Raw genomic sequence first — 27,021 nt, forward strand, 5'->3', positions numbered from 1 at the left:
TCAGGAGATCCAAAAGTTCCTGAAGTCAGGGACCAGATCAGAAAAGAGACTCTCTGAGATCCAGTGCTCAGCTCTGGCCTACATGCTGCAGATGTCAGAGGAGGTTCTGGATGAGTTGGACCTGAAGAAGTACAACACATCAATCCACGGACGACGGACACTGATACCAGCTGTGAGGAACTGCAGAAAGGCTAAGTAAGTCCAGATGTGATCATCACCATAATGTTCGTCTTGTTTATTGTGAGAATGACAGCAGCTGGATTTTGTCCCAGATGTTCTTGAGCTGTTCCAAATGGTGTCAGTCCAAAAGCTGCAGATGTTCCTGTTGTGTTTTTCTCTCTGTCCAGTGAATGAACACAGTTCTTCTTTTTCTTTCCAATGGTTTTTCCATGGGACACATTTTTCTTCTGTTTCTCTTCACACACTGATGTTTTTTCTGCCACATGTGGACAAATGTCCAACATTGGAATAAACAGGGACAGGCCTGTTGTGGAAGTTCCAAAGGAACTGAGTTTTCTCTGCTTCCTGTCCAAGATGAAAGCAGAACAAAGATGAAGCGTGTGCAGTGTGACAGAGAGTGAGAAGAATTCTTATTTCATGTCCAACCCACTGAGAGAAGATCAGCTGAACCACTGATGTGAAGACACAACAGGACATGTCCCTGTTTGACATCAAGTGATTCAACTCAATATATTGTCTCTGTCATAATAACAGCTTTCTAATATATGTGTCCCTCACAGACTTTCTAGATGTGAACTCTCAGAGACTCACTGTGAAGTCGTGGCCTCAGCTCTGAAGTCCAACCCCTCCCATCTGACAGAACTGGACCTGAGTCACAACGACCTGCAGGATCGAGGAGTGCAGCAGCTGTGTGGTGGACTGCAGAGTCCACACTGTAGACTGGAGACTCTGAGGTCAGTTGACTGACTGTTCCTATTGTAGATCTTAGATGTTGAATCCACAACTAAAGCTCCTGTGAATGTTGGTTGTTCCATCCAGTGTTTTCATTGTTCTTCTATTCTCAGCAGACTAAGAATGATTCCTTCAGTTTCACTTCATTTCACTGAGCTGTCTTCAATAATGTGTGTTCACTCATATTGAATAGTCATATTAATAATGATGTGTTTCTTTCTATAGAAGCTTTGAAGAACAGAGTGTCCCAAAAATGTCATCTGTCAGGAAGTTGTTCTGAATCCTTTGTGTTTCTAAACAAACTGTGGAAACAGTCCAAAGCTGAAACTGTTTCAACTGAAACTGTCCAGTGTTTGTCCAAGTTTGGATCCCAACAATATGTCAACATTGGACCAGACTAATATCTGACCTGATCCTCCTGAGAGCCAGAAGGACAAAGGTTGGAATATTTCCATTTTGGAATAGAAGTGAAGACTTTGGGCCGTGAGAAACAAAGTCCTCTTTCTTTTTGGGGAAGAACACGTCCCTGTAGTGGACATTGGGTCTTGCTTTGTCCCAAAAACCACACAATAAGCATCAGTTTGCTGACGATAATGTTGGATTTTCTCTGCATTTCTATCTGATTTTTCTCACTTGATGAAACTCAGAGAAAACATATGACACAGTCAGTTGTCAACAATCTATGAATGGGATTCCAAAGCTTGTGTTTAGTGGCCAATGACACAGTGGGGATCAGTCCCAACACAAGGACATGATCTGGTCTGTGCATTGGGACTGGGCCATTAGAAAGCAGTTGTCAGCCTGTTGTCATTGCCAAGGCCTCAAATCCTGATGCTGTGTGAAGAAGCTTTGAGTAGTTTTTGTTCCTGAACTGAAGCCAGCAGCTTTTGGTCCTGACACTGTCCACCCAGTTTGTTCCCTGATCCAAATCTCATTGTGAAGAACAAATCCACAGTGTCTCTATAAAGTTGATCCCATAGAAATGAAAGCACATGTGGAGCACAGAGACACACAGATGAAATCATGTGTCCAGGTGGTTGAGCTGTGTTTAGTGTCTGAGCTGCTGCTGCTGCTGCTGCTGCTTTACCTCTGTGCTGTGCTGAGGCTGCAGCCAATAAAGCCAGAGAAGAAGATGCAGAGAGGGAAGAGACAGGAGACAGGAGAGCCTGGGGGAGCTTCCTTGGCTCAGATAGAATAAGGAGGAACAATTCAATGCATTGTTTTGCTGCACTTTGGAACTGGGTCAACAAACTTTAAGCAGGAAACTTTAAAGCTGCACAGTGACAGTATGAGCCATCAACTAGATTGATTCTGCTGTTGGCTGGAAAGCAGCTTCTCTTCCCATGTGCTGACAATAATATCATGATATAGTCAGACTATTATTACTATTATTCTGACTGTTCTCATATTATTCTTCTCATTATTATCATTCTACATTTCCCTTCAGGGATTAATCAAGTTGATCTCATCTCATTATTCTAATGAAAAGAAGAAGAATTGTCATCATCATCATCACCATCCTCATTGTCATCAACATCAGTGTCACATTGGATCTCCTTCTTTGCTTCTTTATTCAGGTTGGAGAACTGCAGGTTGTCAGAGACCAGCTGTGGTTATCTGGTCTCAGCTCTGAAGTCCAACCCCTCCCATCTGAGACACCTGTACGTGGGCTACAACCGGGACCTGCAGGATCGAGGAGTGCAGCAGCTGTGTGGTGGACTGCAGAGTCCAGACTGTAGACTGGAGACTCTGAGGTCAGACCCCATGTTTAGGTTGTGTGCTGAGATGAATGTGATGTGAAAGTTGTGCTGACGCTAAACTGCAGACATGAGGCTGATATTAGACTGATCCACACTGAGGATCTTCATGGGAAAGGCTGTTTTCCCTCTCAGAGAAATGTGGCTGCACAACATGAGTTTGTATAGATGGAGCCACAGGTGGAGCTGGCAGAGTTTCAGAGCTGAAGTCACTCCGTCTTTATTGAAGCAGCAGCATGTTGGCATTCATATTAATGGCAGCTCTTTGTCCCTTTTTGGATGGGACTGCTTTGAACCTACATCCTGTTGGCTTCAGCTGTTTGGAGTTTCCACTTTCTAAACTTCTACTTTCTAAACCTTCTTCAGCTCTGAACACATTCTGAAACATTCAACACTTTCAAGAGGAACTTTGGTTTCTAACGTCACATCTTTGCTTCTTTACTCAGGTTGAAGGACTGCAGTTTGTCAGAGACCAGCTGTGGTTATCTGGTCTCAGCTCTGAAGTCCAACCCCTCCCATCTGAGAGAACTGGACCTGAGTCGGAACAACCTGCAGGATCCAGGAGTGCAGCAGCTGTGTCGTGTACTGCAGAGTCCAGACTGTAGACTGGAGACTCTGAGGTCAGTTCACTGACTGTTTGTTCCTATTGTAGATCTTTAGTGTTGAATTATTGTTTGAACTCAGTGTTTGCACAGACATAACTTCTATTGAAGTTGATTTTCTTTTCCTGTCTTTGGATTTTTCTGAGGCTAAATTCAGTCTTTAGTCCCAAATGACTGAGTCTCACAGAAAGTTGGTCTCATTGTGTCTAAAGAGTCACATGTGTCAGCAGAAAATCCTCTGGACTAATATTTGTTGGAAATGGATCCAGTTTCTTTGATGCAGTAGAAATATTTCTTTGATCATTGATATTGATGGTTGAGAACACACACAGACAGGTGTGTTTCCATCACTTCAGAGGACATTCCATTGACTTCCATTGATTTCCTGGAGACAAAGCCAAACCAGAAGCACTACTTGGTGAACCCTAAGCACAAGCTGAACCTCAACTTCCAGACAGCTTCTTCCACACAGAAATCCAAACGGGTCCTGGACTAGATTATTGGCCCCTTTTTAGATGTTGCCATTGGATTTGGAGCAGGTGGTTCACCTTGGACTCACCTGTTGGGAGTCCCAGTTAGTGCAGCCTAATAATCCCTCATTCAGTCAGTTGAAATGGACAAAGTCCTGTGAGGACCCTCTGGTCCCAACATGTAAGAAATAGTAGATCAGTTGACAGAAAAAGCATTACCTTGATCCATGTTGCTATTGGACCTTGATCTGTTGTCCAGTGGCCTCGGGCTCCACAGAACCCGACTCTATGGAAACTTTAGTGCCAAAGAGGAACAGTGTGTCAGTTGTGTGGAAATATTTTGGCTTTAAAGAAAGAAGATGCTGCGTGGCGTCAAAACCTGCCTTGCTACTGTTGCTGCCTCATGGGCCAAGACTAGCAAGGCTAAAAGGCCGAGCACCACTGTGTCAAATGAACCAATCCCACCCAACATGACCAGATGTTGGAAAGTTTAACTCCATATGAATCAAATTGAAAACATCACATGGAAATTCCTGTTTCTCACAACGACTTTGAATTAAAGTCTGAGATTTTTCATCTTTCTGCACTTTCTTCTTCATGTTAATGTGACATCAATTCACACCTCAGCTAATTTCATCATAACAGCCTGGATGAACCAGTTTCTATTGACACTTGTGTTGTATTTATAATATTGTGTTGTTCTATTCATTGTTCATGTTTGTTCAATAAGAAAAGAGGAAGTTAGTCTTTGCTTCTTTATTCAGGTTGGAGAGCTGCAGGTTGTCAGAGACCAGCTGTGGTTATCTGGTCTCAGCTCTGAAGTCCAACCCCTCCCATCTGAGAAAACTGGACCTGAGTGACAACAACCTGCAGGATCCAGGAGTGCAGCAGCTGTGTGGTGGACTGCAGAGTCCAGACTGTAGACTGGAGACTCTGAGGTCAGACCCCATGTTTAGGTTGTGTGCTGAGATGAAGCAGCAGCATGTTGGCATTCATATTAATGACAGCTCTTTGTCCCTTTTTGGATGGGACTGCTTTGAACCTGCATCCTGTTGGCTTCAGCTGTTTGGAGTTTCCACTTTCTAAACTTCTACTTTCTAAACCTTCTTCAGCTCTGAACACATTCTGAAACATTCAACACTTTCAAGAGGAACTTTGGTTTCTAACGTCACATCTTTGCTTCTTTATTCAGGTTGGAGAACTGCAGGTTGTCAGAGACCAGCTGTGGTTATCTGGTCTCAGCTCTGAAGTCCAACCCCTCCCATCTGAGAGAACTGGACCTGAAAGGAAACAACCTGCAGTATCCAGATGTGCAGCAGCTGCATGATCTTGTCCAGAGTCCAGACTGTAGACTGGAGACTCTGAGGTCAGTAGAGGGCTGGAGTCAGTCCATGGTGCTTTCAGCAGGATTGGACTAAACCCAGCTTTATTTCTTAATTTCATTTATTTCACAAATCCATAAAAACAGATAAATCCAATCATGTTGTCCATCGTCCCCAGAAGCCAGATCTTGTCAATAGTGGCCCAGACATCATGAACCTCATTCTAACCTAAAATATTGTGTAATATCCTAAAATTCCTCAAACACCCAAACATCATAAATGACAAATAACATCCAGACATATAGACACTGGCACCTGAAAAATAAACCATGACATTATAATGAAAATACCATAAGAATAACAAGTGATGCCACTTGACTTAGTTTTCAGATCAACAGGTTTAGGAATCAGTGTATGTTTGAAGCAACTTTCCCTTTAAGCTCTTTTTACAGCTGGACAGAGATGAAGATGCTTTAATGTTGTTTTCAAGCTTGTTCCAGATCTGTGGCCTCTACAGGTCACACTCAGACTTGGACATTGGACTTTGTGTTTCTTTCCCCTTAAGATGTGTTTATTTCTAGGACTTTGTCCATGTGAAGGAGAAGTGATAAGGTCACACAGTCTGACATTGAGTTCATAAACTACATTGTACTTCAAGCATTGAGGGAAAAGTTGGTCTCAGTAAGTTTCATCAGTTTATCAGAATCAGAATCAGAGTCAGAATGAACTTTATTGCCAAGTGAGTGTGCACACACACACACACACACACACACACACAAGGAATTTGTTTAGGTACAGGGGGGGTACTCCAGTGCAAACAGACATAAATACAAATGCTACATGGGTCAAACAGTAAACATAAATGCTACAGAAATGCTACAAAAAACTAACTAAGAGAAAAATGCACAGATAACCTGAGAAACAGGATGAAAGGGGAACTAATTGGTGTGCAAAGAGCAAAAAGGTGCCAGTGTCATAGTGCAGGTGGTGGAAGGGAATGGTGGAGAGCTATGAGTTTAAGAGTTGGATGGCCTGAGGGAAGAAGCTTCCTTTGTGCCGGGCTGTCTTGATGTTTGGAGCTCTGAAGCGCCGACCAGAGGGTAAGAGTTGGTGACTCGGGTGGGTGGCATCCAGAGTGATTTTTCCGAGCTCTTTTTCTCACTCTGGAGGTGAACAGGACTTGGAGGGTGGGTAGCGTAACACCGATGATCTTCTCAGCGGTCCGAACTGTCCTCTGAAGTCTTCGGATGTCTGATTTAGAGGCGGAACTAAACCAGACAGTGATGGAGGAGCACAGGACAGACTCGATGACCGCTGAGTAGAACTGGGTCAGCAGCGTCCGTGGAAGGTTGAACTTCTTCAGCTGGCGCAGGAAGTATAACCTCTGCTGGGCCTTCTTCATGATGGAGTCGATGTGGAAGTTCCACTTCAGGTCCTGAGAGATGGTGGTGCCCAGGAACCTGAATGACTCCACTAGTGCCACAGTGCTGTTCATAATGGTGAGAGGGGGGTGGGTGGGGGCATTTCTCCTGAAGTCCACAACCATCTCCACTGTTTTGAGCGTGTTTAGCTCCAAGTTGTTGTGACTGCACCAGCGAGCCAGCTGCTCCACCTCCTGTCTGTATGCAGACTCTTCACTGTCCTGGATGAGACCAATGACAGTGGTGTCATCTGCAAACTTCAGGAGTTTCACAGAGGAGTCACAGGAGGTGCAGTCGTTTGTGTAGAGGGAGAAGAGCAGTGGGGAGAGAACACACCCCTGGGGGGCGCCGGTGCTGGTGATGCGGGAGCCAGAAGTAAATTTCCCCATCCTCACTAGCTGTTCCCTATCTGTCAGGAAGCTTGTAATCCACTGACAGGTAGAGTCAGGAACGGAGAGCTGGGAGAGTTTATTCTGGAGGAGTGATGGGATGATGGTGTTGAGTACCGAGCTGAAGTCCACAAACAGAATCCTCACATAAGTCCCTGGTTTGTCCAGATGTTGCAGGATGTTGTGTAGCCCCATATTGACTGCATCATCCACGGACCAATTGGATCGGTAGGCAAACTGCAGGGGGTCCAGGAAGGGTCCAGTGACGTTCTTCGGGTGGGCCAACACCAGTCTTTCAAAGGACTTCATGACCACGGATGTCAGAGCCACTGGTCTGTAGTCATTGAGTCCCGTGATTTTTGGCTTCTTGGGGATGGGAATGATGGTGGAACGTTTGAAGCATGCAGGGACTTCACACAGTTCCAGTGATCTGTTGAAGATCAGAGAGAAGATGGGAGCCAGCTGGTCAGCACAGGTTCTGAGGCATGTTGGTGAAACCCCATCTGGTCCTGGTGCTTTCCTTCTCTTCTGCTTCCTGAAGAGCCGACACACATCGTCCACACTGGTCTGAAGTATAGGAGTGGGGGAGAGGGGGTTAATGGTTGAAGGTGTTAAAGGTTGCTCTGAAAGACAATCAGAGCGGGTGGGGGGTGATTCAAATCTGCAATAGAACTCATTCAGATCGTTCACCAGCGTTTGATTGAGCCTTTTGAGGAGGGGGATGGAGTCCTGTAGTTGGTTATTGTCCTCAGGCCTCTCCACACTGAAGCAGAGTCGTTAGCTGTAAACTGGTTTTCCAGCTTTTTGGAGTAGCTCCTCTTAGCTGCTCTGATCTCCTTATTCAGTGTGTTCCTGGCCTGATTATACAAGACCCGATCACCACTTCTGTAGGCATCTCCTTTGGCTTGACAAAGCTGTCTGAGTTTTCCAGAGAACCACGGTTTGTCGTTGTTGTATGTTAAGAAGGTCTGGGTGAGAATGCACATGTCCTCACAGAAACTGATGTAAGATGTAACAGAATCTGTGAGTTCATCCAGGTTTGTGGCAGCAGCTTCAAAAACACTCCAGTCAGTGCATTCAAAGCAGGCCTGTAGCTCCTGCTCTGTTTCCCTGGTCCATCTCTTCACAGTTCTCACTACAGGCTTAGCAGATTTGAGCTTTTGCCTGTATGTTGGTATGAGGTGGACCAGACAGTGGTCAGAGAGTCCTAAAGCTGCTCTGGGGGACGGCGTGATATGCATCCTTTATTGTGGTGTAGCAGTGGTCCAGAATATTGCCCTCTCTGGTGGGGCACTTGATGTGCTGTTTGAATTTAGGCAGATCATGGCTCAAGTGTGCTTTATTAAAGTCTCAGAGGATGATAAAAACAGAGTCCGGGTGCTGCTGCTCCGTGTTTGCGATCTCCTCAGCCAGCTGATACAGGAATGTAAACACTGACCAGGACGCACGAGGAAAAGTCCCTGGGCGAGTAGAAGGTTTACAGTTAATGAAAAGCGCTTCCAGGTCAGGACAGCAGATCTTCTTCAACACTGTTACATCTGTACATCACCTCTCATTGATGTAAAAGCATGTCCCACCACCGCGCAATTTCCCTGCTGCGTCTGAGTTGCGGTCCGCTCTGATCAGCTGGAATCCGGGCAGATGGAGCGCGCTGTCCGGTATGGCTCCATTAAGCCAGGTCTCCGTGAAACACAGAGCAGCAGAGTTCGAAAAGTCCTTGTTTATCCGGGTAAGCAGGTGTATTTCGTCCATCTTGTTGGGTAGAGAGCGGAGGTTCGCCAGATGTATGCTGGGCAGAGCTCTCCTGAGGCCGCGCTGACGAAGTTTCACCAGCGCGCTTCCCCAGAGCGTTTTAGTTGGCGGAGCAGCTGCGCTTCTCGTCCGAATGTACGAAACTTGGATGAAAAATATCCTGGGAGTGCTGCCGAATGCTTAGCAGTTCAGCCTGAGTGAGACTTAATAAGTTAGAGAAACAAAAATAACAAAACAACTGGAGAGCTCCAGACCGAGGCAGCCGTCCGCGGCGCCATCTTGGATCTTCTTTCTTGTCCTAAAAAGAAGCTGGATCAACTGGTTCTAGGGAGACCAGGAAAAGAAGGGATCCAGTTTCATACAGAGGATGTTGTTGTGGCAAAACCCGTTGGATGAGCAAAAAGAGAGTGCAGACAGATTGTCTTGTTCAGAATATATTTCTTACATACCAGAGTGGAACACAATAAATTAGTCTTCCCCAACTGCTCCCCAGCTGTTCCCTAATAAGGCTGTATTCTAAAACTCTATATTCTCATTGGACAGTTAACCCTCCATCCTGGGCCTGCTCTGTTATACTGGTCCCTTCCTCACACCTGGTGTCCTAAGGAACCTTTCTCTCAGATCCTCCTCACCAACATCATTGAGAACCCTGTGTCCCTTAGTGTCAGACTGTACTAGGTCAGGAAGAACATAAACATCAGATATGATTCTATGATACTATGTTGGGACAAGAACTAGAACACCTGTGTCCCCTCGAGTTGGTTTATTTGAAGAGATCAGTCAGTAGCCTATTGAAGATTCTATACTTTTATTGTTTCCACAGCAAAACAGATCACATGAGCAAATACAGTCAGATATATCTGGAGTTCTGTGACACTATTTCTAATGCATGTAGCCACAGAACTGCAAACAAGGAAACACACAGTGGTGATATAGTCTGATTACGCTCTTCTCAACTGAAACTCTTGCTGCTCAGCTCGTTCCCATATATGGCCTTTACACCAGTGATTACAATAATTCAATCTTTTATCTTTGACCCCTCACAACTAACAGAGATTTAGATGAAAGAGACCTGATATTTAATAATCCACATCTGACAGTTCTGTTTTTCTGTTCAATAAGAGGAGTGGTCTTCATTTTTATTAAGTTTTTATGAATAACTCCTCTTCTGTTAACTTCTGATTTATTTGATTTATATGTTCGAGGGGCAGACACAGTCTCTATGTGGTTTGGGGGGGGGGGCTCTAAGGAAACTGCAGAGAGGCGTTTTAGACTGAGTCTCGGCGTCCCGGTCCCCACCCTGGATTGTCAGGCTTTAGGTCGGCTAATAAACTCGGCCAAATTTCTAGAGATGAGAGCTGCACCATTCAAAGTGGGATGGATGCGTCTCTCGCTATCACCTAATAGTCTATAATTTGTTCTGCACTTTGAGCAGAGGGACTTGATGGAAATGTTCTATAGAAATAACATGGACCTTGGCCAAAATGGTTTCTGAGTCAACCTGAATAAACAGAAGAACAGTCAGGAGCCTGTTTGATGCTGTGACATGTTTTTCAAAACAAGGAAGAAACAGACAAAATGAAGGAAAAGTTGAGGAGCTGCTGCAACAAGCTGCCCCTCTCATGGTGCCATGGTTATCATCATATATGCACATTTACATCAGCACATTAACTGTTTGTGTTTGCAGAGCGGGGTACCCCAGAGAGAGACCAGGGTCTGCAGGATCCAGCTGTCTGTCCATGAAGAGTGACTGGTCCAAACCCGAGCCTCCATACTTCAGTCCTGAACCTGGACCCTCAGACTCAGGGTAAGAGACAGTTTCTAATGTAAACTGAGCTGAAGATGAGTCTGTGGTCTGGAAGACAAAATCCTGATCCACTAACATCAGGTGTCCTTTCCTGTGATTCATTAAACAAACCAAAACAATGCAGTGCTGTGGTGCAGGAGACCCGTTGGCTTCCCTTTGAGCTGCACTCTATGGTTGAGAGGAGATATCCAACTTTAAATATATATAGAATATATCAAATTTAGGCTGAGGGCAGAAAACGGACTTTTGTGCTGGAGGATCAGATATTTAGTCCGAAAAAACCTGTTTCCTGGAAACATTTCAGGCCGACTGACACCAATCAACATATTTGTGGTTGGAGTTTCTAAGAGGCCGTGTCAGTAGTTAGTGTAGTCCCCGACAGAAACAACAGACCGAAGCTCTTCATCTGCATTTAAATGCAGTCGTCAGAAGGAATTCACAGCTTCCAGGTGGAAAACCATCTCCGTGGTAACGGTCCCTCCCCCTGCACACCTCTGTTGACTGGTTGGTTTTTTCACTGCAGTTCACAGCGAGTGAGAAAGGACGTGAACATCCAGTCTAGAGCGTCAGCTCCAGCTGCAGAGCTAACGTGGTCAGTTCTTAGTATTATTAAATGTCTCTGCATCACTTTGACTCTACGCAGCCAAAGCAGGTCCACAAAGGATGGAATATGAGACCCAGCTCAATACTGTGCAGCACAGTAGTTCACTGAGCCAACCAGTCCCAATGAACACAGCTGCTTTTTGGATGCAAACACATGTGCAGCGTTAATGTTAATGCGTAAGATTGTGGCACCAATGAGGAACAGCCCATTAAAGAAACAGAGCTGTGCTTTATGCTCTGCTCTCTGATCAGGGTTTAGGTTTGGTGTCTCTGTTTGTCGGCCGCTTTTCTGACTGATTATTAAACTCATAAAGCCTAACACGGTCTGGGCCGGAACAGACTCCACCATCTGGCCCTTCTGTCAGTGAACATAGATGGTCTCAGTAGTATTGATTCTGAATTGATCAATGATCAGTTGATGTTGAAGGAAGCCCAGTTTGAATCAGCCTGTGTTATCACAGTCCAACCTGTTTCTAGATTCCCCTCTAGAGCTTTGTTGTATCAGCATTAACACAGTGTCATTCATTGTTTATTGTGCAGGGCTAAGGATTTACTTTGTCTGTGCAGCACCTGCATCTGCTACCATGGAAATACTTTCTGTGTCTCCATGTGCCACATCAGATTCCTCCCCCTCCTCCAACGATGCAGGCAAAGTTCTGCTTTCAAGTCTAACGACACGACTGAGAGTAGATATTATTTTATTGATGAGCTGAGCTATTGTTCAATTCTAATATCTGATCTTATCTAGCATGTTGATTCTGTGGCCTATTTATTCAGTCGCTCTGTTGGACTCTGCCTGCAGACTTTAAAAAAAGCTGGAGATGCTCATCATTTGTGGAGACACAATTAAACCAGATTCATCACCTGCTCCCAGTAGACCCCCCCCCCATTTCCTACACACACACACACACCTGTGCCAAACTGTAAAAATGTTGATCTTCCTGAATGTGAATGACCAATATATTTTCATCACACACACAGGAAGTGTCAAAAAGTTGCACAACACAACAGGCATCAATCAACTTAAGATCCAAGCTCAGCATCCATAAAGCAGTCCTAGCACAGCTAACACAAATGTAAAACAAACAAATAACAAACTAACAAAATATGAAGGACAAACACAAAGAGGTTAAATCAAATCAAACTCCTTCAGCCGTCCACACATTTCAACAGCTTTGTTGTTTTCAACATGTTCCAGAGAACTGTACCAAAGGTTCTCCTCATTCCTCCAGTGGTTAAAACAGGGTTTCAGTTTCAGATATCTGCAGTTATGAAGAACAAATTTACGCAGCAATAAAAGATTGTTTATAACGAAATCACCTTTTTATCTTCCAGATAAATTCCAAATTTCACCAAATTCAGAGGCTTAAATCTTCTCCCCTGAATCCAGCTCTGTACATCTCTCCTAAAGGAAGATACAAACTCACAATGAAAGAACAGATGATTGAGATCTTCAGTTCCACAGAAGGAACATTGATTCACCTCCAAATTAAATTTCATTGGTTGAATATATTTCATTTAAACCTTTAAAGTGAATCTCTTTAATCTTGGGGGAAAGAGGAAAAGATGGAATTTTTCCTTATTTTCTTAATTTCACAGGATCAAAATCTTTAACAACATCTCTTCTCTTGACACATTTGGACATATAATATGGAATAAACAGCTATGAAGAAATCTATTAGTGCACGTCTCATTACAAAACTCTGCTCCTTCAGTGCAGAGCTTTCTCAAGCTGGGAGTAGCATTAGAATATAATATGTCTTCCCTTACCATTTGTTCTACAGTAACTGGTAACGCTGTAATGATTCTATTAGAAATATCAGTCGAACAATTAAGAGAAAACTTCTTTGAAAAAACCTCGTGTGGGAGCAAGTCCCCAGTTCCATCCATAAAATGTGCAGCTGCCCACACCCCCTGTGAATTCCACTCATCTATGTCTATAGATTCTCGTTTAAGCAGCACATAACGATTATTCCACACAGGAGTGTTACGTGCTGTAAGATGATGCTCGTAAAGTCGTTTCCAATAGAGAAGAACCTGCCGGTGAAAGTCCAAAAGCCTAATTGGAAGAGACTGACAATCAAAATCACACTGTAGAAGAAAATCTATTCCACCCATGAATCCAAAACCTTCATACCTCCATCTCCATAAGTCTTAACCACATCATCCTTTCTAATATGATGACACTTATTTCTCCAGATGAAATTAAAGTTGACACTGTTAATTCTTTTGATCATCTTTGTCGATATCGGTAAAGTAAACGCAGGGTAAATAAGTCTGGACAAACTGTCCATGTTGGATAATAAAGTTCTACCAAATATGGTCATGTCTCTGTAGCCACCTGTTTAAATCACTTTGCAGTTCTCAATATTGTCACCTATAGTTTTAGTCTCAGGTGTCAGTTTATTTTTGGTGATATTAACCCCCAGATATCTGACTTCTGTCTTTATGCTTATTAAAATTCAATAGATTGTATTACTAAAGGAACCTGCTCCACATCCTTCAGGAACAGGGTTGTATCATCAAGCTGACTGATTCTTATTTGTCTTCCACTCATGTTTCAGCCTCCAATGCTGCTAGATTTGATCAGAACAGACAACATCTCAGCCACCATCATAAATAACAAAGGGGAGCTACCACAACCCTGACGTGTCCCTCTTTTAATGTCAAATCCTGAACAGGTGCCCTGACCTAAGGCTGCTGAGCTGTTGGTTCCCCCATACAGCATTCCTATGGACTTAATACATTTCTCACCAAGTCCAGAACCCCATCCAGTTCCTCAATTTGAAAATCTTGTTCACATAATTCCTTGAATGAACTTTCAATACAAGAACCTCTCTATCAAAGAACCCATCCTCCTCAGCATTAGAACAGTTAGAAGAGTATAATTTAGAACAGAAGGATGAAACCTCATTCATTCCCATTAATCATCAAACTAGTAATTGCTTTTCTTTGTTGTCTGCTCTTTTCCAAATTACAAAAGTATGAGGAGTTTTTTCCCCCTGCTTCGATCTATTTAGCATGAGATCTAACAAACCCCCCACGAGCACGATTTAGGTATAACTGGTCTAACTTACCCTGTAGTAGTTCCATAAGTCTCTCTCTGTCTTCACTGTTTAAGTCTGACTAATTGAATTATCATTAAATTTCCAATGACTTTTATTTTTCCTGTTTGTCTCCTCTGTGGACTCTAGAGCCAAGTCTATGAAGGAATGATCCGATAAGGTGCATTATGTATTTTGGTATCTGAGACAATGTTCAAGATGCTATTAGTCCCTAACCAGTAGTCAGTTCTAGATTTACTTTCTCCGTTAGGTTTGAACCAAGAATATTTCTTCATACCCACATTTCGACTTCTCCACACATCCCTTAGATTATTGTCTGTCATAAAGTATTCAATAATTTCGTTTGCCTTGGATTTGCCTAATTTGGGGGGCCACCTATCCACCAGATAATCTGGAGCCATGTTCCAGTCCCCACCCACTAAGATCTGCTCAAATCAGAGATGACCTTTGAGACCTTTCTATTCATGTCTGGTTTGGGGCTTCATTGTTGTTGTAGCCATAGACATTTGTGATTATGAAAAACAAACCCTCCACTTTCAACACTGCTGTCAGCCAGTGGCCTTCCTCATCAGACCTATACGTTACACACTCACCTGGACATTTGTTGAAACATATTGCTGATGTTGAGCTGCAAACCTTTGCAAACTGACAAACTCAGTGTTGAATGTTGATCAGATTCCAAACTTAATTATCAGCCAGTTCAGCTGTGGAGGAAAACTGATTTAAAGCCAGCTGGGAGACAGCTGGGAGTTTCCAGCTTCTGTCCAGTCCAACAATAAGAAAGTTTCCTCACTCAACATGTCTCCACCTCAACTAATCCCAGTTTGCTTCATGTCCACAGGGACAGGACCAGGACTCAGGTCTCTGAGGAGCAGCGGCTGTCCAGCTGTGCTTTGTGTCAGGACGTTCTGAAGGATCCAGTCTCTACCAGCTGTGGACACTGGTTCTGCAGACGGTGCATCACCTCATACAGGGACCAGTCTGGTTCACCAGGAGACTGTCCCTGTCCCCAGTGTGGAGAAAGATCCAGAACCAGTAGGACCCACTGATTGTTCTACATTTGAGTTGGTCCTTCACAGTCGAGATTCTGTGTCACACAAATGTCTGTTTGATTGGACCCTTTTTCTTGTCTTCCAGTGGACTCTGGTCTGCAGGAGGTTTTAGATCAACATAAGACCAGTCTGAGGACCAGATGTGAACGTGTGACTGAAGGACCTGATCCAACAGGAAGTGGAACCCTCCTCAACAGGATCTACACTGAGCTCTACATCACAGAGGGACTGAGTGAAGAGGTTAATACCCAACATGAGGTCAGGCAGCTGGAGACCACTTCCAAGATGGAGACCCTCCATGACACTCCAATCAAGTACCACGAGATCTTTAAAGCCTCCCCTGACCAGCAGAGACCCATCAGAGTGGTTCTGACCAACGGCGTCGCTGGTGTTGGAAAAACCTTCTCAGTGCAGAGGTTCAGTCTGGACTGGGCAGAGGGCTCAGAAAACCAAGACGTCAGTCTGCTGGTCCTGCTTTCGTTCAGGGAGCTGAACCTGATCAAAGATGAGCAGATCAGTCTTCTCAGGCTGCTCCATGTTTTCCATCCAACATTACAGAAGGTCACAGCAGAGCAGCTGGCTGTCTGTAAAGTTCTGTTCATCTTTGACGGCCTGGATGAAAGCAGACTTTCACTGGATTTCAACAACAGGGAGGTGGTGTCTGATGTCACACAGGAGGCCTCGGTAAGCGAGCTGCTGACAAACCTCATCCAGGGGAATCTGCTTCCCTCAGCTCTGGTCTGGATAACTTCCCGACCCGCGGCGGCCAATCGGATCCCTCCTACGTGTGTGGACAGGCTGACAGAAGTCCGAGGCTTCACCGACGCCCAGAAGGATGAGTACTTCAGGAGGAGGTCCAGGGACGAAGAGCTGTCCCACAGAATCATCTCACACATCAAGGCATCCAGGAGCCTCCACATCATGTGTCAAATCCCAGTCTTCTGCTGGATCACTGCTACAGTTCTGGAGCACATGTTGACCACAGAGCAGAGAGGAGAGCTGCCCAAGACCCTGACTGACCTGTACTCACACTTCCTGCTGGTTCAGACAAACAGGAAGAAGCACAAGTACCATGAGGGACATGAGACGAGTCCACGGCAGCAGATGGAGGCTGACAGGGAAGTTCTTCTGAAGCTGGGGAGGCTGGCGTTTGAACATCTGGAGGAAGGAAACATCATGTTCTACCAAGAAGACCTGGAGCAGTGTGGTCTGGATGTCCCAGAGGCCTCGGTGTACTCAGGAGTCTGTACAGAGATCTTCAAAAGAGAGAGTGTGATCTTCCAGAAATCGGTCTACTGCTTTGTTCATCTGAGTGTTCAGGAGTTTCTGGCTGCAGTCTACATGGTCCACTGTTACTCAAACAGGGAGTCACAGGTCATGAATAAGTTCTTAAAACAAACTCTAGATAACTTCCTGTTCGTAGCAATGGAGAAATCCCTGGACAGTAAAAGTGGCCACCTGGACCTGTTTGTCCGCTTCCTTCATGGCCTCTGTCTGGAGTCTAACCAGAGAGTCTTAGGAGACCTGCTGGGTCAGACAGAGACCAGTCCAGAAACCATCCAGAGAGCCATCAACAACCTGAAGAAGATGAACAGAGATGATATCTCTCCTGACAGAAGCATCAACATCTTCCACTGTCTGATGGAGCTGAACGACCACTCAGTCCATCAGGAGATCCAACAGTTCCTGAAGTCAGGGACCAGATCAGAAAAGAGACTCTCTGAGATCCAGTGCTCAGCTCTGGCCTACATGCTGCAGATGTCAGAGGAGGTTCTGGATGAGTTGGACCTGAAGAAGTACAACACATCAATCCACGGACGACGGACACTGATACCAGCTGTGAGGAACTGCAGAAAGGCTAAGTAAGTCCAGATGTGATCATCACCATAATGTTCGTCTTGTTTATTGTGAGAATGACAGCAGCTGGATTTTGTCCCAGATGTTCTTGAGCTGTTCCAAATGGTGTCAGTCCAAAAGCTGCAGATGTTCCTGTTGTGTTTTTCTCTCTGTCCAGTGAATGAACACAGTTCTTCTTTTTCTTTCCAATGGTTTTTCCATGGGACACATTTTTCTTCTGTTTCTCTTCACACACTGATGTTTTTCTGCCACATGTGGACAAATGTCCAACATTGGAATAAACAGGGACAGGCCTGTTGTGGAAGTTCCAAAGGAACTCAGTTTTCTCTGCTTCCTGTCCAAGATGAAAGCAGAACAAAGATGAAGCGTGTGCAGTGTGACAGAGAGTGAGAAGAATTCTTATTTCATGTCCAACTCACTGAGAGAAGATCAGCTGAACCACTGATGTGAAGACACAACAGGACATGTCCCTGTTTGACATCAAGTGATTCAACTCAATATATTGTCTCTGTCATAATAACAGCTTTTCTAATGTATGTGTCCTCACAGACTTTCTGGCTGTGGACTCTCAGAGACTCACTGTGAAGTCGTGGTCTCAGCTCTGAAGTCCAACCCCTCCCATCTGACAGAACTGGACCTGAGTGGAAACGACCTGCAGGATCGAGGAGTGCAGCAGCTGTGTGGTGGACTGCAGAGTCCACACTGTAGACTGGAGACTCTGAGGTCAGTTGACTGACTGTTCCTATTGTAGATCTTAGATGTTGAATCCACAACTAAAGCTCCTGTGAATGTTGGTTGTTCCATCCAGTGTTTTCATTGTTCTTCTATTCTCAGCAGACTAAGAATGATTCCTTCAGTTTCACTTCATTTCACTGAGCTGTCTTCAATAATGTGTGTTCACTCATATTGAATAGTCATATTAATAATGATGTGTTTCTTTCTATAGAAGCTTTGAAGAACAGAGTGTCCCAAAAATGTCATCTGTCAGGAAGTTGTTCTGAATCCTTTGTGTTTCTAAACAAACTGTGGAAACAGTCCAAAGCTGAAACTGTTTCAACTGAAACTGTCCAGTGTTTGTCCAAGTTTGGATCCCAACAATATGTCAATATTGGACCAGACTAATATCTGACCTGATCCTCCTGAGAGCCAGAAGGAAAAAGGTTGGAATATTTCCATTTTGGAATAGAAGTGAAGACTTTGGGACGTGAGAAACAAAGTCCTCTTTCTTTTTGGGGAAGAACACGTCCCTGTAGTGGACATTGGGTCTTGCTTTGTCCCAAAAACCACACAATAAGCATCAGTTTGCTGACGATAATGTTGGATTTTCTCTGCATTTCTATCTGATTTTTCTCACTTGATGAAACTCAGAGAAAACATATGACACAGTCAGTTGTCAACAATCTATGAATGGGATTCCAAAGCTTGTGTTTAGTGGCCAATGACACAGTGGGGATCAGTCCCAACACAAGGACATGATCTGGTCTGTGCATTGGGACTGGGCCATTAGAAAGCAGTTGTCAGCCTGTTGTCATTGCCAAGGCCTCAAATCCTGATGCTGTGTGAAGAAGCTTTGAGTAGTTTTTGTTCCTGAACTGAAGCCAGCAGCTTTTGGTCCTGACACTGTCCACCCAGTTTGTTCCCTGATCCAAATCTCATTGTGAAGAACAAATCCACAGTGTCTCTATAAAGTTGATCCCATAGAAATGAAAGCACATGTGGAGCACAGAGACACACAGATGAAATCATGTGTCCAGGTGGTTGAGCTGTGTTTAGTGTCTGAGCTGCTGCTGCTGCTGCTGCTGCTGCTTTACCTCTGTGCTGTGCTGAGGCTGCAGCCAATAAAGCCAGAGAAGAAGATGCAGAGAGGGAAGAGACAGGAGACAGGAGAGCCTGGGGGAGCTTCCTTGGCTCAGATAGAATAAGGAGGAACAATTCAATGCATTGTTTTGCTGCACTTTGGAACTGGGTCAACAAACTTTAAGCAGGAAACTTTAAAGCTGCACAGTGACAGTATGAGCCATCAACTAGATTGATTCTGCTGTTGGCTGGAAAGCAGCTTCTCTTCCCATGTGCTGACAATAATATCATGATATAGTCAGACTATTATTACTATTATTCTGACTGTTCTCATATTATTCTTCTCATTATTATCATTCTACATTTCCCTTCAGGGATTAATCAAGTTGATCTCATCTCATTATTCTAATGAAAAGAAGAAGAATTGTCATCATCATCATCACCATCCTCATTGTCATCAACATCAGTGTCACATTGGATCTCCTTCTTTGCTTCTTTATTCAGGTTGGAGAGCTGCAGTTTGTCAGAGACCAGCTGTGGTTATCTGGTCTCAGCTCTGAAGTCCAACCCCTCCCATCTGAGACACCTGTACGTGGGCTACAACCGGGACCTGCAGGATCCAGGAGTGCAGCAGCTGTGTGGTGGACTGCAGAGTCCAGACTGTAGACTGGAGACTCTGAGGTCAGACCCCATGTTTAGGTTGTGTGCTGAGATGAATGTGATGTGAAAGTTGTGCTGACACTAAACTGCAGACATGAGGCTGATATTAGACTGATCCACACTGAGGATCTTCATAGGAAAGGCTGTTTTCCCTCTCAGAGAAATGTGGCTGCACAACATGAGTTTGTATAGATGGAGCCACAGGTGGAGCTGGCAGAGTTTCAGAGCTGAAGTCACTCCGTCTTTATTGAAGCAGCAGCATGTTGGCATTCATATTAATGACAGCTCTTTGTCCCTTTTTGGATGGGACTGCTTTGAACCTGCATCCTGTTGGCTTCAGCTGTTTGGAGTTTCCACTTTCTAAACTTCTACTTTCTAAACCTTCTTCAGCTCTGAACACATTCTGAAACATTCAACACTTTCAAGAGGAACTTTGGTTTCTAACGTCACTTCTTTGCTTCTTTACTCAGGTTGAAGGACTGCAGTTTGTCAGAGACCAGCTGTGGTTATCTGGCCTCATCTCTGAAGTCCAACCCCTCCCATCTGAGAGAACTGGACCTGAGTGAGAACAACCTGCAGGATCCAGGAGTGCAGCAGCTGTGTCGTGTACTGCAGAGTCCAGACTGTAGACTGGAGACTCTGAGGTCAGTTCACTGACTGTTTGTTCCTATTGTAGATCTTTAGTGTTGAATTATTGTTTGAACTCAGTGTTTGCACAGACATAACTTCTATTGAAGTTGATTTTCTTTTCCTGTCTTTGGATTTTTCTGAGGCTAAATTCAGTCTTTAGTCCCAAATGACTGAGTCTCACAGAAAGTTGGTCTCATTGTGTCTAAAGAGTCACATGTGTCAGCAGAAAATCCTCTGAACTAATATTTGTTGGAACTGGATCCAGTTTCTTTGATGCAGTAGAAATATTTCTTTGATCATTGATATTGATGGTTGAGAACACACACAGACAGGTGTGTTTCCATCACTTCAGAGGACATTCCATTGACTTCCATTGATTTCCTGGAGACAAAGCCAAACCAGAAGCACTACTTGGTGAACCCTAAGCACAAGCTGAACCTCAACTTCCAGACAGCTTCTTCCACACAGAAATCCAAACGGGTCCTGGACTAGATTACTGGCCCCTTTTTAGATGTTGCCATTGGATTTGGAGCAGGTGGTTGACCTTGGACTCACCTGTTGGGAGTCCCAGTTAGTGCAGCCTAATAATCCCTCATTCAGTCAGTTGAAATGGACAAAGTCCTGTGAGGACCCTCTGGTCCCAACATGTAAGAAACAGTAGATCAGTTGACAGACAAAGCATTACCTTGATCCATGTTGCTATTGGACCTTGATCTGTTGTCCAGTGGCCTCGGGCTCCACAGAACCCGACTCTATGGAAACTTTAGTGCCAAAGAGGAACAGTGTGTCAGTTGTGTGGGAATATTTTGGCTTTAAAGAAAGAAGATGCTGCGTGGCGTCAAAACCTGCCTTGCTACTGTTGCTGCCTCATGGGCCAAGACTAGCAAGGCTAAAAGGCCGAGCACCACTGTGTCAAATGAACCAATCCCACCCAACATGACCAGATGTTGGAAAGTTTAACTCCATAAGAATCGAATTGAAAACATCACATGGAAATTCCTGTTTCTCACAATGACTTTGAATTAAAGTCAGAGATTTTTCATCTTTCTGCACTTTCTTCTTCATGTTAATGTGTCATCAATTCACACCTCAGCTAATTTCATCATAACAGCCTGGATGGACCAGTTTCTATTGACACTTGTGTTGTATTTATAATATTGTGTTGTTCTATTCATTGTTCATGTTTGTTCAATAAGAAAAGAGGAAGTTAGTCTTTGCTTCTTTATTCAGGTTGGAGAGCTGCAGGTTGTCAGAGACCATCTGTGGTTATCTGGTCTCAGCTCTGAAGTTCAACTCCTCCCATCTGAGAGAACTGGACCTGAGTGACAACAACCTGCAGGATCCAGGAGTGCAGCAGCTGTGTGGTGGACTGCAGAGTCCAGACTGTAGACTGGAGACTCTGAGGTCAGACCCCATGTTTAGGTTGTGTGCTGAGATGAATGTGATGTGAAAGTTGTGCTGACACTAAACTGCAGACATGAGGCTGATATTAGACTGATCCACACTGAGGATCTTCATGGGAAAGGCTGTTTTCCCTCTCAGAGAAATGTGGCTGCACAACATGAGTTTGTATAGATGGAGCCACAGGTGGAGCTGGCAGAGTTTCAGAGCTGAAGTCACTCCGTCTTTATTGAAGCAGCAGCATGTTGGCATTCATATTAATGACAGCTCTTTGTCCCTTTTTGGATGGGACTGCTTTGAACCTGCATCCTGTTGGCTTCAGCTGTTTGGAGTTTCCACTTTCTAAACTTCTACTTTCTAAACCTTCTTCAGCTCTGAACACATTCTGAAACATTCAACACTTTCAAGAGGAACTTTGGTTTCTAACGTCACCTCTTTGCTTCTTTATTCAGGTTGAGTCGCTGCAGTTTGTCAGAGACCAGCTGTGGTTATCTGGTCTCAGCTCTGAAGTCCAACCCCTCCCATCTGAGACACCTGGACCTGAGCTGGAACATCCTGCAGGATCCAGGAGTGCAGCAGCTGTGTGGTGGGCTGCAGAGTCCAGACTGTATACTGGAGACTCTGAGGTCAGACCCCATGTTTAGGTTGTGTGCTGAGATGAATGTGATGTGAAAGTTGTGCTGACACTAAACTGCAGACATGAGGCTGATATTAGACTGATCCACACTGAGGATCTTCATGGGAAAGGCTGTTTTCCCTCTCAGAGAAATGTGGCTGCACAACATGAGTTTGTATAGATGGAGCCACAGGTGGAGCTGGCAGAGTTTCAGAGCTGAAGTCACTCCGTCTTTATTGAAGCAGCAGCATGTTGGCATTCATATTAATGACAGCTCTTTGTCCCTTTTTGGATGGGACTGCTTTGAACCTGCATCCTGTTGGCTTCAGCTGTTTGGAGTTTCCACTTTCTAAACTTCTACTTTCTAAACCTTCTTCAGCTCTGAACACATTCTGAAACATTCAACACTTTCAAGAGGAACTTTGGTTTCTAACATCACATCTTTGCTTCTTTATTCAGGTTGGAGAAGTGCAGGTTGTCAGAGACCAGCTGTGGTTATCTGGTCTCAGCTCTGAAGTCCAACCCCTCCCATCTGAGAGAACTGGACCTGAGAGGAAACGACCTGAAGGATGCAGATGTGCAGCAGCTGTGGGTTCTTTTCCAGAGTCCAGACTGTAGACTGGAGACTCTGAGGTCAGTAGTGGGCTGGAGTCAGTCCATGGTGCTTTCAGCAGGATTGGACTAAACCCAGTCAGTATCAAAGCAAAGATCCAGGATTTCCTGTAAAGCTCCAACCTTCTCAGTGAAGCTGTGAGAGGAGAACAGGGACAGGCTTCAGGATTGGACAGAAAGACAGAGAGAGAGACAACAGTCAGCCAATCAGATCAGCCAGAAGCTTGTTGTGATCATGTGTTTGAGTTGATGTGAAGACGACTGTTGCTGATGAAGTGAGTCTCTGTGACCTCTGGTTTCTGACCTCTGCTCTCTCTGCTTCTCTCTGCAGGTGGGAGTGATGGTCTTCATAAAGCTGGACCTGAGTCTATACCTGGACCTGAGTCTAAAGCAGAAATCTGGGACTAACCTTTAGTTGCTCACCACAACTGTTGTTGCTACAAATCCTGTTCATGTTGTTCTGAGTGTAATGTAAAGATGATGATTTTAACCTTTGACCCTTTTGAGGCTGAGATTAAAACTAGGAGGGGCTAGAAACTTAGATCAGACTAGATTATTGATGAGATGGGGCTGGGTTTAGGACTAGAGGGGACTAGATTTAGGACCACAGGGGATCAGGGCTCTGAGTCAAACAATGAGTTAAAGTTAAACAAAGACCAAAGTGAAATTTTCCTTCTGGGCCCTGAACTAAAGAGAGAAATGATAAGTAGTAAAATGAGAAATCTGAGTCCAGCAGTAAAAACAGGGGTCTCCAGTCTGGGTGTTATTCTAGACTGATTGAAGTTTGGTCTCATAGAAAGAAAAGCAGTCAAACAGCTTTTTATCATCTTAGAAATGTCAGCAGAGTGTTTCCCTTTTTATCTCAACATGACACAGAAAAACTCATCCAGCATTTATGACATTTTTAATACATTTGATTCTCTTTGCATTTTATTCTCCATTTAATTTTACATTTAGTACATTTGTCTTGGTTGATGACTGATTCTTCACTATTAACAACTGATCACATGCTTATTATCTGCTGGTGATTATAGATACACATTTATGATATTTTGTGTAATGAGCTGATCTTTGGTTGATAAGCATCTTATCCTCTGGACATTTATCTATTTCATGTTTTATGCTGTTTCTTGTATTTTGGATTTTTGTGTCAGCCTTGAACATTTCCAGTCCTCCTCTGTCCCTATTTCATGTGGAGTCCAGCAGGGCTCAGTTCTTGGGGCTCTGCTCTTTTCACTGTATCAGCTTCCCCTTGGCTCCATTCTTAGAAAGCATAAATGTGTCTTCCATTGCTTTGCCGATGACGTTCAGATATATTTCCTGGTGAAGCAGAAGAATGCCTGCCCCATTAATTCTCAGAGTGTTTGGAGGAAGTAAGAGCATGGATGGCTCCTAACTTCAAACAAGACAGAGGTCATTGTGTTTGGTCCAGTGGATCCTCCACTGTAGACCTGGGCCCTTTGACACTGTCTAAACCCATTGTCACAAACCTGGGCTAGAAAGTGGACAGTGATCTTAAACAGGACAGGCAGATCAGGGCAGTGGTGAGATCCAGCTTTTTTCACTAGAGACAATTGTCCAAGGCTAAACCCTTCCAGTCCAAACCAGACTTTCAGACAGTAATCCACGCCTTTATTACAACTCGGCTGGATTACTGTAACTCACTTTACATCGGTGTCTCTCACTCATCCCTGTCTCGTCTCCAGCTGGTACAAAATGCTGCTGCACATCTTTTAACCGGAACAAGAAAGAGAGAGCACATGCTTCCTGTTTTAGCTTCACTGCACTGGCTGCCTGTCCATTTAAAATCCTTTTATTAGTTCTTAAATCTCTAAGTGGTCTTGTCCTGCCCTACCTCACTGAGATCCTGCTCACCTACTCCCCCTCCTGGTCTCTCAGGTCAGCTGACCAGCTGCTCCTGGACATGCCAGGGACATAGAAGAGGCTCAGAGGAGATAGGGCTTTTGCGGTTGTGGACTCGAAACCATGGAACCCGCTACCTTTGCAGATTAGACAGGACTCTTCACTGTCCATTTTTAAATCTCGGCTTGAAACCACCTTTTTACTTTGGTTTTTAACCCAGTGTGAGACGTCGATTTTATTTCTTTTAAATGTTCTGTTGCTTTTATTGTTTCATGTACTTTTTAATTTGTCTTCTTGTTTTTAATTATCCTGATGTTAAACACTTTGCTTAGTATTTGCTGTTTGTTAAAGCTTTTGTTAATAAAGTTGGTTTGGCTTTGACTGATGGTCCTAAACATTATGACCACCTGCCTGAATATATTGTTGGTAACTTGTAGGTGATGCCAAACCAGCTGTGACCCACAGAGACCTGGACTCAGTAAGATCTCTGAAGGCCCCTGTGGGCATCTGTAAATGGTCACAATGATTTGGTTCCTCAGTTAAAACCATTTTTATACTTTATTGTTCTCATCAGTCAAATCTGGAGAAATAAGTTGGAACATTCAAATCAAAGTGGACTGAGATCTGGCTTTGGAGAAGAAAAGCTACTCAGGCCCAGTTTAGAGGTCAGACCTGGTTTCTCCAGAATCCGGACACAGCAAAGCCTCAAGAGGATCAGTGCAAATAACTAATAAGAATTTCTTGATTGATTACTAATTGATTGATTGATGACTGATTCCTCACTATTGACTATTGATGAGCTGCTTATTATCTGCTGGCTGATTGTAGATATCCACTTATGGTATTGATCACCTGCAGATGTATCGATTGATCGATTAGCGCTGACCTGGTTTTCAGATGACAGGTATCAGATTTCCTCAGTAAGCAGTTAATCCCATGACCACACAGCAGCTCACAGGCTCCTCACTCCTTTATACAAGTTATTCATTGAAACTGTATTTTATTATAAAATGTTGGGAATCCCAGTGTAGTCCTGTCCTGACCCGACCCTCCTCACTGGATCAGTCCTGTCCTGACCCCCCATCACTGGATCAGTCCTGGCCTGACCCCCCTCCCTGGATCAGTCCTGGCCTGACCCCCCTCCCTGGATCAGTCCTGTCCTCTGCTGTAGTATTGTGGTGATGAGGTGTCACCTTGTATTTCCCACAGCTGACAGGATCCACTAGAGGGCAGCAAAGACCAGAATATGACTGAGAGTCTGTCACTGATGCTTGGTCAGTATTCAGAGGGCTTCCACCTTCATAGGGAGGCCATTCGGACTGGATTGGACTAGTCTAGCTCTACCTTAGACACAGACACATGTGAAGCATTTACCCCCCAACCCCTCTGACATTTGAGCCACAGCGTCTGGACTCTGAGTCCAGTCCACTGAGCCCTGCAACACAGAACCAGCTAATGTCAAACGTGGGACAGTGATTAGTGTTAATTATTTATTTCCATGTAAGGAAAACAGATTCTACTTCCATTATGTTCTAAAATCCTCTTTACCTGCTTTAATCCTGTTGTTCCCCCATTTTCATTCAACAGCCTCTGGAGGCCAGAGGTCCAAACAGATAGATGTAGAACATTGAGCATCACTGGGAGACAGTTTGGAACCTGAGGAAGATCCCAAACCTGCTGAGTCAGACCTTCTCTGCTGTGGGTGACGTGTTGAGTCTGAGCAGTAATTAGAAACGTCCTAAACTGAGCTGTCAGGCTGTTTTTAGAGCAGGGATGAATATAAATGATTTGTTAGTTTCAGTAAAACTATCATGATACCACTCAAACTTCCTGTTCTGGCTTTTATTTTGTTGAACTTCCTGCTCCCGTCCTCATTCCTTCATTGCGTCTCTTTACCTGCATGTAGCTGCTCCAAGACTCAGTCCAACATCAGTAAACCAGATCATTTTCATTCTTAGATGATTTATTAAACTTTATTATGATTTCAGGTTTATTTACTTAAGTAATTAGTGAATCGAATAGATTTCAAAACATTAGATGTGGACAAGTTATTTCAGGTTATTACAGGGACTTCCTACTGGTGACCTGTCCAGGGTGTACCCCTGCCTTCCACCCAAGAGAGAGCTGGGACAGGCTCCGGCAGATCCCCGTGACCCTGGTTCAGGAAAAAGTGATCCATCCATCCTGGATGGACAAGGACTTTTACTGCGTGTCACTAACTGGGGTTTTTATTTTGAAAAGCTCATGTAATTCACACTTTTCAGTGTCACTTCAGTCTGAGTTTAATTTTCAGCAAATTTTATTTTCAAATTATTTTTAAAAGTTATTTTAGTTTATCATTTATTTTATTTATTAATTTAACATTTTTTTAATTAGGAGCTACATAAAGTTTATCTTACATATATAAAAGATGATCATCAAAGCACATAAAAC

General features: G+C 44.1%; 1 protein-coding gene across 1 annotated transcript; it reads left to right on the forward strand.

The window, feature by feature from the left end:
• LOC113121860 (NACHT, LRR and PYD domains-containing protein 12-like) lies at positions 1-25,149 on the forward strand. The gene is made up of 13 exons (XM_026292710.1): positions 1-195; positions 741-914; positions 2,490-2,666; positions 10,313-10,432; positions 14,942-15,135; positions 15,238-17,014; positions 17,559-17,732; positions 19,311-19,487; positions 19,937-20,110; positions 21,327-21,500; positions 21,950-22,123; positions 22,573-22,746; positions 23,057-25,149. Exons 1-13 carry the CDS (start codon positions 83-85, stop codon positions 23,064-23,066), a joined length of 3,612 nt encoding a protein of 1,203 aa, XP_026148495.1. The 5' UTR covers positions 1-82; the 3' UTR covers positions 23,067-25,149.
• The last annotated feature ends 1,872 nt before the right edge of the window (positions 25,150-27,021 follow it).

Source organism: Mastacembelus armatus, chromosome 20, assembly GCF_900324485.2.
Source record: "Mastacembelus armatus chromosome 20, fMasArm1.2, whole genome shotgun sequence".
NCBI lineage: Eukaryota > Metazoa > Chordata > Actinopteri > Synbranchiformes > Mastacembelidae > Mastacembelus > Mastacembelus armatus.

What these genes read in the sequence shown, in the direction of transcription:
- LOC113121860 (XM_026292710.1), top strand. Translation starts at nt 83, where the DNA reads ATGCTGCAGATGTCAGAGGAGGTTCTGGATGAGTTGGACCTGAAGAAG. An exon ending in TGTAGACTGGAGACTCTGAG is followed by an intron (nt 17,733 to 19,310) that starts GTCAGTTGACTG and finishes TTCTTTATTCAG; the next exon opens with GTTGGAGAGCTGCAGTTTGT. An exon ending in TGTAGACTGGAGACTCTGAG is followed by an intron (nt 21,501 to 21,949) that starts GTCAGACCCCAT and finishes TTCTTTATTCAG; the next exon opens with GTTGAGTCGCTGCAGTTTGT.